This window comes from Leucoraja erinacea, chromosome 20 (assembly GCF_028641065.1).
Source record: "Leucoraja erinacea ecotype New England chromosome 20, Leri_hhj_1, whole genome shotgun sequence".
Classification (NCBI taxonomy): Eukaryota; Metazoa; Chordata; class Chondrichthyes; order Rajiformes; family Rajidae; genus Leucoraja; species Leucoraja erinaceus.
The window spans coordinates 22602715-22614900 of NC_073396.1; the positions used below are offsets into that span (position 1 = coordinate 22602715).

The following is a 12186-nucleotide window of genomic DNA, read 5'->3' on the forward strand; positions in this document are numbered from 1 at the left end:
AAAAATGGCATGTTTTGAATTTCTGGAATTGTGACCTTGGAAGGAAGGAAAGGCACAAGAGATTTGGGACCAAACTACATAATTATGCTGAACTGTTCCAAATTGAACTAATTTGTTAAATTTAGGACATTGTGTTTGAATGCTGCTATAACAGAAATAGGAGCATCCTAATGGTAGACTGAATTTGATTTGATGTTGCAAATGTTCTTGCTGCTGATACTGAACTGCTTGTGTTATTTCTGCTCTTATAAGTCAGTATTGCTGCACAATATCTGCCCGAACTGACACCTGATTTTTCAATTGTTTTCAAGTGAACCTGATCTTGAGTTTACTTTACTCATTAGCCCTGTTTATCATTGTTCTGCTTACCTGTATTTTCTCCTCTTAAAAAATCAATTTATAGCTCTCATTACACACAGAATTGGATTTGTAATTTCGACTATTTTAGTTGTTTGAGTGGCTTAAAACTAGTAAAGGTAATACACGAGGACTGGGTTTCATTCAGGTGTAAATGGGAAGTTACATCTGGATGCTTAGGGCATTGTGAAGCTATTAAATGAGGAGAAGATGTATCCAGAAATTGAATGGACTTGGTTATTGGGATCAGATGGGATGCATCCTTGGGTTTGGGGGAAGTATGGGAGAAAATTATGAAATCACTGACCTAACTCTCACAATGGCGGGATTAGAGAATGGCAGGTGTTCTCTTGGTCAAAAAAAAGGGAACGAGGATACATCTAGCTTCTACCATCCAGTCATTTGAACTTTAGTGGGAAAACGATTTAGAAACGTTGATCTATGATGATGGAATTAATAATCAACTGGAGGAAAACAGAGTAAAGCAAGAAAGCATGGGTATGTTAATTGTGAATAACATTTACCCCATTAATAAGAGTTATTTTTAATGACATCAGAGTTGACGTTTAAGCATTCATTGTGGTGTACATGGACTAAAGAAGGCTTTTGATAAGGTACCATTTTACAGACATCAGAAACGTTCTATGGACATTGTCACTGCCAACATAATTTTTCAATGTGGAGTTGTGTGGAATGGTTATTTTTCAGGTTGGAGGAAGGGGAGTAGTTGTGTTCTCCAGAATCGGTCGAAGACATTAAAAAAATTATATTGACCAAGATTTGGGGATGCAATCTACAATTCCTAAATTTACAAATGATACAAAACTTGGTAGTATTCTGAACCGCGAACAGCATAGTGATAGATTATAGCTGCATGGAAACGGGTTGATGGAACGAGAAAATGTGTAGCAGATGAAATTTAATGCTATGAAATGTGATGTAATGTATTTTGGTAGCAACAATGAGAGAAAAGGGTGAAGGAATAGGGGGACATAGGAGTGTGTGTGCATATACCAAGTTGCAAGGGGGAGGCTGTTAATAAGGTAAACAAATTCTGTTAAGGCAAAGATTCTAAAAGCAGGACATTTATGCTGAACCTTTATTGAGCAGTGTGGCTTCAGCTGATGCATTGTGTTCAGACCTGTTCATCATAATCAGTGGAAGGATGAGACTTTAGTGAGTCCAGAAGATTTTTTGAGAATATTCCTCAAAATTCCTTTTGACATAGAAGGGGCAATTTCACCCATCAAGTTGATGCTAGCTCTAGATGTCACCCATTCATCTCCTTTCCTTCCCCCACCTCCAATTATCCTGCCACCGCCTACTTTAAGGGCAACTAACAGTCGCAAATTAGCCTCCCAGCACATTCGTGTGACATGAATCTGTAGGACGTGGAGGAACGGGACACACACGTGGTCATTGAGAAAGTGCAAACTCTGGATAGAAAACACCTGCCATCAGCATAGAGCCCAGGTTGCTAGAGCTGGGAGGCAGCAGCACTAATTATTGTAGCATGCTGCCACACCTTTTGTAACAACCAAGCCAGATGTGAGGCTGAGACTGTTTTCTTTGAAAAAGAAAGATTGAGAGGAGATTTGATAGAAGAATATAAAATGTAGTGGATAATGGGAGGCTGTTCCCTTTGTTGTTGTAAAATAAGGGGGAAAGAACTAAGGACAACACGAGGAAAAGCTTTCTTAATAAGGTGTGGCTGGGATCTGGAGTACAACCTGCAAATATGGTGGAGGATCCATTGTAGCCTTATGGTAGGAATTGAATATTAAATGATGGAACAAAGTACATGGAGACATTCCAAGGGATCTGTGTTAATGAATGGCGAACAATTGAGCTGTAGGGAAGGGATTAATAGGTGGAACTGAATGGTTACTTGGACAGAGTTGGCATGGACATGATAAGCCAAATGACCCGCTGCACTGCAACCATTCTTTGATTCTGTAATGTCTACAGAAATTAGCGCACAACTGATGTTTTTCTTGGCCAATTTTTCTTTGCCTACCAATGTCTTCAGTGTACGTTTGTAAAAAGTACAGGCAATTTTATCTTTTTGTAATTTAGGTTTTAGTCCACGTGTTCAATTCCCTTGACATTTCTACTGATCTACTTTAATCCTTTTTTAAGATCATTTGGTCTGCAAGAATTTAACTAACTGACTGCATAGAATTAAGGATTCTGTATCATGGTACCAATACCTTAAACATCACTTTTGTTTATTCCATCTCCCCAAACTGCATTCATTGCCTCGAGCAATGAAAAAATGGAACTTGGGATGGGTAGGCACACTCAAAAACACACGCTGAAGCCTGTTAGCTCAAATACTGCTTTTGATTGTTGGTTTTCTTCAAGAATGAGATGACTTGTTAAGAATGCCCCAGTTGTTTTGTGAGAGCACGTAGAGAGCTTGCATGTTTACGGCAAGTTTGCAGCTGCCATTTCTTTGAATTTGCTTCTGATGTTCCTAACACTGTCAATGCTTGTTTAGTATGGGATAAATGAAGACACAGATGCAGGCTCATCACTAGTGTTATGGATAGTTAATGTAGAAAGCAGACGGTCATGTGCTCAGGAAAGCCTTTGAGCTGATAATTGGATTTTGTAGTACAGTAATCCTCCCGGGTGAAATGAGGGTTTATGGCGCGACAGAGATGTATGCAAGGGTCACTGTCCTTGATTCAGAATTTCAAGAGTGAATTACCTTTTTTGCCTGCATCACCAAGATGAAATGTTCTTTATGGAAAAAGAGGATCTAGGGAAGAGCATCTTTCAGTTTTAAATATCATCATTTAAAAAAATGTTTACAATGGAATTTGGACAATATACAGTGCCCTCCATAATGTTTGTGACAAAGACCCATAATTTATTTATTTGCCTCTATTCCACAATTTGAGATTTGTAATAGAATAAAGTCACATGTGGTTAAAGTGCACATTGTCAGATCTTTATAAAGGCCATTTTTATACATTTTGGTTTCCCCATGTAGAAATTACAGCAGAGAAGGTAGTATAAAATTGGACCACCTAGAGGAGATTAAATGTCCATATACATGCACATTTTTCTATCCAGCTTATACGTTAGAATGTTTTCAGAATGCACACGAGCGCTGTATCATTTTATTGCCAAACTATTCTGCTTCGCCAATGAAAATTCCCAAAAGAAACAATATGGTAAAGATAGTACCAATCTGTTGTGTTTATGAATGGTATCTGGTGCAAGTAGGGGGATCTTGTAATAATTGGCAAATTTGATGTTGGAGACAAATTCAATGTCTCAAAAGTTTTATTTTAGGAATTAAGATGGAGATCAGTCATGACAGAGTAGTCTTGGAGGGTTGAATGGCCTCTCATTTCCACTTTAAGGTAATTTCAGGTACTCTGTTTTGTGTTGCTGCTACATCCAAACACCTTTACAGATATTACATATTGGTAGATTTTAAGATGTTTCACCAAACGTACTCAGTGCTTTTGTAATGCATTCCTTGAGAACCTATGCTGTTTTGAGCAGTTGGTGCTAAGATCATACATCTTTGAGGAGTGATGGCTCATTCAATACTTAGTTATACTATGTAAGTAGGTACATGAATCCGTCCTTCCCCTCCACCAAAAAGGTGAAGAGGATTAATACCAGCTCCTGTAGTTACAATCATGTTTCATTGTGGGATAAATTTGGAACCAAGATGAATTCAGCATAATGTGAATTGTATATATATTATTGGCTATTTATGGTCTTGGATCATAAAAGTGTATAAAGCAATATGAAATAACTAAATTGTAACGAGTATGGAGTGCTAAATTTGGAATATTAGTTGTTTAATCATTGCTTTTACAATGTACTGTTTATCCATGGAAAATGTTTTACATTTTTTTGATTTCAACATAAGCTACCAACTAAAATCTGCAATATAAACCTGGTACCAATATACTACAGCGTTTTGTGTTAAGTAAGGAGAATACTACTTCTGCATTACATTTCTGTCTTTTAACCCCATCCCTAGCAATTGGCATGCAAGCTGAAATGTTTAAATGTCACTTAACTGTTCTATGCCTAGAAGAATAAATGCCCTTTATATTCTGTACCTCTCTTTAACTATTCCTCACTTCCCGGTAAGACACACCAAACAGTAGCTGAGCAACGTGACCGAGTTGTTGTGACTGCAATGCTCGAGTAGAGCAGGAATTAGATTGGCTGCATTTGTCTCCATTTTGGTTAAATTTGTCTCCATTTAGGAGTAATGGAGTAATGGGATGGAAGGAAGAGTTTGAAAAACAAGTTGTAAATCTAGTTTCAGAAATAAAATAAATACAATTCTGGAAACAGCACATCAAGTAATATAATTGGAAAGGGAAACAGTTAATGTTCTGGTCTGAGAATGTGAGCAAAAATGTTGTTATTTTGATATCTAACGTCTATTTATATTCAATTACTAGGATTTAAAATCTTTGAAATAGCTTGCATATTTGTGAAAATACCGATAGATTGTAAGTTTATGGTCCCTCTGGATTATTTAAGAATCATAAAATCCGGATATATCAAATTGAGTTTTTGGTTCTTAAATGCATGGTTTAAGAAAGTTTTCATGATTAATCGTCTTTGCTAATCTAACCACATCTTATCTATTAGATTGGTAATAATGGTATTGCTCTGAATCTTTGTACTTTCTTGGAATTGTTATCAGTAACTTTGATCATCAATAAATGATGATGATATGAAAAATGAAGCTGTGGCTTCTGAATTATATTGGAGGCACCTTGTGATAATTGAATTTGTGATTGAAAAGACACTTCTCTATATCTACTACTCATTGACCTGCTTGCTGTTTTTTGCATGCTTTATGGGAAATGTCATTGTTTTGCAATCGTTTTCAAGCTAAAACTAATTTCTTGGACCTTCAATGAATTAATGACGTAGAGTTTTGTTATTTAACTGTTCAAGTATTGGATTGAAATGTTAATGTTTTGTTCCAGTTCCAGCTATTCTGCAGAGGCAGTAGACTTTGAAAGCACACATAGATTGCATCCAGTATACGATTCACCAAGAATGTCTCGACGCAGATTGCGGCCTGTCAGTACGGAATATTACTCTGCAGAAAACTTGCACAATGAGAGCATTGGCAGCAATCACTCTTTTGCAGGCAGTGTTTCATCCTATAAAGAATCTTCATCGAGGCAAGTCTACTCATTGATGGTACTTTATTGTCACAGTACTTTGGTATAGTGAAATTCCTTTTTTGTATATAGTTCAGTAAATCTTACCATACATAGGCATGATCATTCTTAAATACCCAAGTGTAAGAATAGTAGATTACACTGAGGCAGTAAACATGTTTCCTGTGCAATCTCGTACTCCAAGTTCTAAGTTGTTAAAAATGTAGTCTTAACTTGGCCATAAACCACGGTTGTCCTGGCGGCGGCACTGGGTTGGAGTTTCAGGGGTTGGTCTGGCCATAAAACTGACACCCTGTCCTCAAGTGGGAATAATTGGTATCCTGTAAAATCATTATATTGCAAATAAAGCAAAATATTGGAGAGAAACACAGCTATCATTTCCACTGTGAACATTGATTGAATTTTGCCTGTCAGAATTATGTCACTGAAATGCTTATCAAACTATGCTAAGGTTATTTAAGGTAGACACAATGCTGGAGTAATTCAGCGGGTGATGCACCATCTATGGAGAGAAGGAATGGGTGACATTTCGGGTCGAGACCCTTCTTCAGACTGATGTCGGGGAATGGTGAAACAAAGATAGAAAATAGATGGAGATAGTAGGACTAGTAGGAGAACTGGGGAGGGGAAGAAGAAAGCAAGGGCTATCTGAAATTAGTGAAGTCAACGTTCATATCGTTGGGGTGTAAACTACCCAAGCGAAATATGAGGTGCTGTTCCTCCAATTTTCACTGGGCCTCACTCTGACAATGGAGGCCCAGTACAGAAAGGTCAGATTGGGAATGGGAGGGGGAGTTGAAGTGCTGAGCAAGCGTGAGGTCAGGTAGGTTATGACAGACTGAGCAGAGGTGTTCAACGAAACAACCGCCGAGCCTGCGCTTGGCCTCGCCGATGTAGAGAAGTTGACACCTGGAACGGCGGATACAGTAGATGAGATTGGAGGAGGTGCAAGACTTAATGTTATTTGGTTTTGTTTGTTCAAACTATTATGTTTTCCATAGGAAGTTTTTTTGTTTATTTTATATTTAATTTTTCAGTTCAAGTTTCATGCATATTAGAGATAAACAGGAAATCTGTTTCTTCCAGACCTCTTATGTTGGCTGCCAAATATGTGAAGGCAGGCTGGGTTGACGGTTTTCCTCTGTTTTGTTTCTCTCTGTATTGACATTGGGATCTTGAATCTTTTGCAATAGAAAATAGAATAGCACAGCACCTGAACAGACTCCTCAGTAAACAATGTGCCAAGCATGGTACCAAATAAAACTAATCCCTTCTGCCTGCACATGATCCATTATCTCTCCATTCTCTGCATGTGCCTATCTGAAAGTCTCGTAAATGCTACTATTTGTATTGTTTCCAAAACCACCCATGACATAACTTTCAAGGCACCTAACACACTCTATGTTTAAATAAAAACGTTACCCTTTAAACTTCCCGCTCTCACCATATATCTTTTCCTAATATTTGATAGTTTTACCCTGGGAAAAGGTTATGTCTACCTCAGGTACACATCCCATCATTTTTATAGTTTTATCAGCCTCTAATATCCAGAGAAGACGATCCAAATTTGTCCAACCTTTCAGTTTACATCCTTGCCCTAAAGCTAAGGGAACATTGACTACTCTTTCAAAACCCTGCCTATGTCCAGAGATGATGCAAAGATCTTCAAGACCCCAGAAATTTCCTCGTTTGCCTCTATCGATAACATGGGGTAGATCCCATCAAGCCCTGGGGACTTATCTACCTTAATGCTCCGGGATTCCTTAATCCTATTAGCCGATGACTTTTTATGGCCCAATTTGGCCATCCTGATTTCCTACTTGGGAGTTCATTCTTGCTTTCTTTATATTCCTCAAAGGGCATGTCTGATTTCATCTTCCTAAATCTTCCATATGCGTTTGGTAAAAAATAAATGTACAACCGCTCTTGTCAATATTGGAGAAGTTAGTCACCCACTACAACCCTTTCCATAATCTCTGTACATATCTGCTCCTCTACTGCAGGTTATTGGAGACGTAGTATAATCACTTCACAATGATAACACCTTTCTTATTTTTGAGCTCTACCTAACTTGCCTCATTCAATATTGCCATGACATCTCTCTGATTAGTAAAGTAACTCTACTACTTGCCTTCCTCTGTATCACATCTAAAATGGGTTGGTTTCAAGGAGTTCTTGAAGACATTTTGCATTTGTTGATTTAAAAAAAACATTACTTTATTTTCCAGAAGTGCAAAACAACAGCAGCAGAAGCACAGAAGCGTATCCAAGCAGACTGTATCCGTGTCATGTACTCCAAGAAAACGCACGATGGAGTCTTCAGTTAGCGGTCAGAGCAGCATCCTGAGCTGTGCAAGTGATGTATCAATGATATCGACAGTGTTAGATGAGTCTTCAATACGGGAAAAAACAGAATTGGATCACTTCTGGGGTAAGCAAGATAAATGGATGTTTTAAATCTGGTTATAGATGTTAGTTTGTGTTATTATTAAGTTACCATCTAACATTTTGAAGAGCTGAATATACTCCCTTAACCTTGACAACCTTTTTCTGGGGATTTTCAGGAATTAATCAAGAGCGTAGAAAAAGTTTGTTCGCAAAGCAAATGCTGGTTAATAATGTTAGGTTTATCAAACTCAAACATTTCTGTCACAGCTTCCTCTGCCTATGTAAATGACATACAGGTAGTTCTGCTAAACTACCTAGAGTTATAGAAAATCCCATTATTAAAAAAACAATTGTGTCAATGGGGGAAAGGGAGTTAGGGCTGGAGAGTTTGAAACTTGCAAAAGGTATTTTCCCACATAATTTTTCAAAATAAAGGTCCTTTCAATAACTATGGTTATTTTTGTTACTACAAATTGAAGATACTAAAAGCTGTTAGTTACATTGTTTAATGGAGTATCCTTGCTCAAGTGTCAATGAATCACCGTGCTCAGTTAAAGTAGCATCTGTGTACTTAAGAGACAATGGAGTCTGATTATTGCAGGTGTTGCATCAAATCCAAGATGGCTTTTTTCTGTTTATCAATTTCCAAAGTACATTTTAAATACTTCTCTAGTTCCTGTTAGAAATCGCATTACTGGATCATTAATTTGGCAATGTGATGAAAGCGGTATTCCCTTAGTTATAGAAAACATGACCAGGTGCGCAACGTGGTTGCTGAGAGCATAGCCACTGCCATCGGTAACAGCAAACACCACCACGCCCCAAATAATTCAATCACTTTTGTCAAAGCTGGAGAGAAGCCTCGACCACAACCAAAAACAAGGACGGGCCTCCTCTACACAGCCACTGATTGGCAGCTGCACGTCGAACTGGGCAAACAGCTGAAATTTCCATAGCACATCACAGCAACACCATTCCGGCCAGACATGATCATCACCTCCGAAGTGAAAAAACAGCTGATCATTCTGGAGCTGACAGTGCCCTGTGAAGAGCGTATTGAAGAGGTTAACGAGAGGAAAAGCACCTTTGTGGAACTGGTGGAGATGTGCCAGGACAGCGGCTGGAAGACATACAATGAGCCCATAGTGGTGGGCTGTAGAGGCTTTGTAGGACGCTCACTCTGCAAAGTCCTCAACCAGTTGGGCATTATGGGGCTGGCAAAGAAGACGGCCGTTCAATCCGCAAGCGAAGCCGCAGAGAAAGCCACTAGATGACTTTGGATTAAGAGGGCTGATCCGTGGGTGGTTGCTGCTGGGACGCAAGTCGGGGCTTGATCAACCCCGGCTGGGTCGCCTGGGCGAGGGTGTCTGATGTTGTGAGTCCCGAAACAGCCGATGACCCCAGGTCACATCACTGAGGATGCATCCCAGCGCATCTAGAAGATGTATCTTTCACACTAGAAACAAGGAACTATAGATGCTGCTTTACAAAAAAAGCACACAGTGCTGGAGTAACTCAGCTGATCAATTAGCATCTCTAGAGACCATCGATAGGTGACGTTTTGTATCGGGACCTTACTTCAGACAAAGAAGGGTCCCAAACTGAAATTTCACCTAACCATGACCTCCAGATGCTGCCTGACCCACTGAGTTACTCCTGCACTTCATGTCCTTTTCCACCCTAATTTAACATTGTTATACCTGTGCTGGTTATGTTTAGAAAACCCTCATTTAAAAGAACACTTAAATAAGTCCCAAAGCATCTTGTGCCTTATTATGATGTCACTACTGTCTTAGCTAGCAGATGTGTTTTGGTTTGGATGCTCTAAATCATAATCACAATCACTTTTGGCTTTCTGCAACGTTGCAGTTCTCTATTTAAAAATAAATCATGCTTAGTGTGTAATTCAGGAATTCAAAAGTTTTGTTGCCAATTTGAAAAAAGAGCTTCATGTTAGTGATGTACGGTGTTTCCCTGAAGCCCATGAGAGAAGTGCTTGTATTCTTGTAAAGTTTTATCAGTACTCCTGCAACATTGATGGAGTGCAGCATTGTTGATCAATGAGCTTGAGATTTGTCTCAAGATTGTATTATGACTAGACCTGGTGGCAATTCGCAGAACGGACGTATGTGAGAAACTGGGAATATTTTTCAATTATTTGAACTGGTGCTTGAGCATGCAGGGTTTAATTTTTAGAACAAAATTAAAACAATGTTGGTTAAGTTTTAATTCCATCAATATTTTGGAATCAGTGTAGAAACCAAAAAATGCAAATGCTGGTTTACAAAAAAGGGCACAAAGTTCTGGAGTAACTCAGTGGGTCAGGCGGCATCTCTGGAGAACATGAAAGGAGGAGAAATTCTTCATAGTTATAACTTGAAGAGATTTCAAAGTGGAGCAGTCCAAATGTAGAAACAAGGAAATGCAGATGCAGGTTTACAAAAACGAACACAAAATGCTGGAGTAACTCAGTGGGTCATGCAGGCGTTTTTGGAGAAAATCCTGGAGGTGGCTTCAGAACATGTCCTTAATTGAGGAACCAGTTTAGTTTTGGAAATTAGCTAATGCTTGTGTAAAACCACTAAATTTTACTGTCAAATCATAAAACCCTCTCATCTTTAGGTACAAGTTGATCTCGTCTGGGAGCATCATATTTTAATTGAAAGTGAAACGTGTTACTTAGAGATGTTATCTTAAAACCACCAGTATGGTTTATTTTAAGGAAACCGCTTAAACCACATAAAGAGAAGCAAAGAGAGGCAAATTGTTTTAATATTGCTGTTTATCACTTGGTGGATTCTTAAAATGAAATCAAATTAAGTTGCAAATTATGTTGCAGCCCTGTGGTACTATATCTTAAACTTTACCTCAACCTGCGTTTGGGTCAATTCCATTGTAGAAAATCTTGAGTTTGAGTATTGCTCTGGTTCTTTGTGATTGATAAATGTTGGAATAAAAAATATTTTTAAATATTGTTAGGAAACTCGTCTGGCTCGATCCTGCATGTAGCTCCAAAAATATTGGAATTACCGAAACAGTTTCTGTGTTGTATGTTTTTTTCATTCCACCATATCCATGCCAAGGTAGACAAAAATGCTGGAGAAATTCAGCGGGTGAGGCAGCATCTATGGAGCGAAGGAATAGGTGATGTTTTGGGTCGAGACCCTTCTTCAGACTGAAGTGGGAGGGGGGAGGGGGGGGCAAAGAAGAAAGGAAGAGGCGGAGACAGTAGGCTGTGGAAGAGCTGGGAAGGGGAGGGGATGGAGAGAGAAAGCAAGGACTACCTGAAATTGGAGAAATCAATGTTCATACCGCTGGGGTGTAAACTGCCCAGGCGAAATATGACGTGCTGCTCCTCCAATTTGCAGTGGGACTCACTCTGGCCATGGAGGAGGCCCAGGACAGAAAGGTCGGATTTGGAATGGGAGGGGGAGTTGAAGTGCTGGGCCACCGGGAGATCAGGTTAATGTGAACCGAGCAGAGGTGTTGGGAGAAGCGACCGCCAAGCCTGCGCTTGGTCTCACCGATGTTGAACAGTTGACACCTGGACCAGTGGATGCAATAGATGAGGTTGTAGGAGGTGCAGGTGAACCTCTGCCTCACCTGGAAAGACTGCTTTTGTCCTTGGATGGAGTCGAGGGGGGAGGTAAAGCGACAAGTGTAGCATTTCCTGTGGTTGCAAGGGAAAGTACCAGGGAGTGGTTTGGTGGGAAGAGGCGAATTGACCTCTCAATTTTATAAACCTCTGATCACCCCACAGGCTCCCATGTTTCAGTAAGATTAAAGTCTGTCTTTCTGATCTCTCCTTTATAACTACTTCCCTCCATTTCAAACATCATCTTACTGAACCCCTTCTGCCTCCTCATGATTTCTACCGCATCCTTCCTGTGGTATGACAACCAGAACGGTACACAGTACTGTAAGAATGATGCTACCAATACTTTTGTACACCGCAATATGATATCCCACATTTTATCTGAATGTGACCTAGTGCATGGTTTTAACATTTATGAATGAAGCCAAAGTTGAAAATGAAATGAATCGGTCAAATTTCATTTAATAATTGAGAAATCATAACCCTTAGTAATAATTAAACAAGCAATTTAGTGTTCAGAGCAAAATTGGGATGTACAAACCAGGGGAGATTTGCACCTGATTCTTATCTTGTCAATTAATTAAGTGTGGTGCAGCAACTGTTTTCAATATAGTTGTTTTGGATTAGTTAATTATCTCTGACTGTTATAGCTATTGACTTCTGCAA

The 12186-nt window shown here is 39.2% G+C and overlaps 1 protein-coding gene across 7 annotated transcripts in view; it reads left to right on the forward strand.

The window, feature by feature from the left end:
* The window catches only part of sun1b (Sad1 and UNC84 domain containing 1b), a 63789-nt gene that overhangs the window by 18994 nt on the left and 32609 nt on the right, over positions 1-12186 (forward strand). For all 7 annotated transcript variants that reach the window (XM_055651638.1, XM_055651632.1, XM_055651634.1 and 4 more), the window contains 2 exons: positions 5337-5537; positions 7766-7968. In XM_055651638.1, the coding sequence (XP_055507613.1) occupies positions 5410-5537; positions 7766-7968 (331 nt within the window). In that variant the 5' untranslated portion in view covers positions 5337-5409. The remainder of the gene's footprint in view (positions 1-5336; positions 5538-7765; positions 7969-12186) is intronic.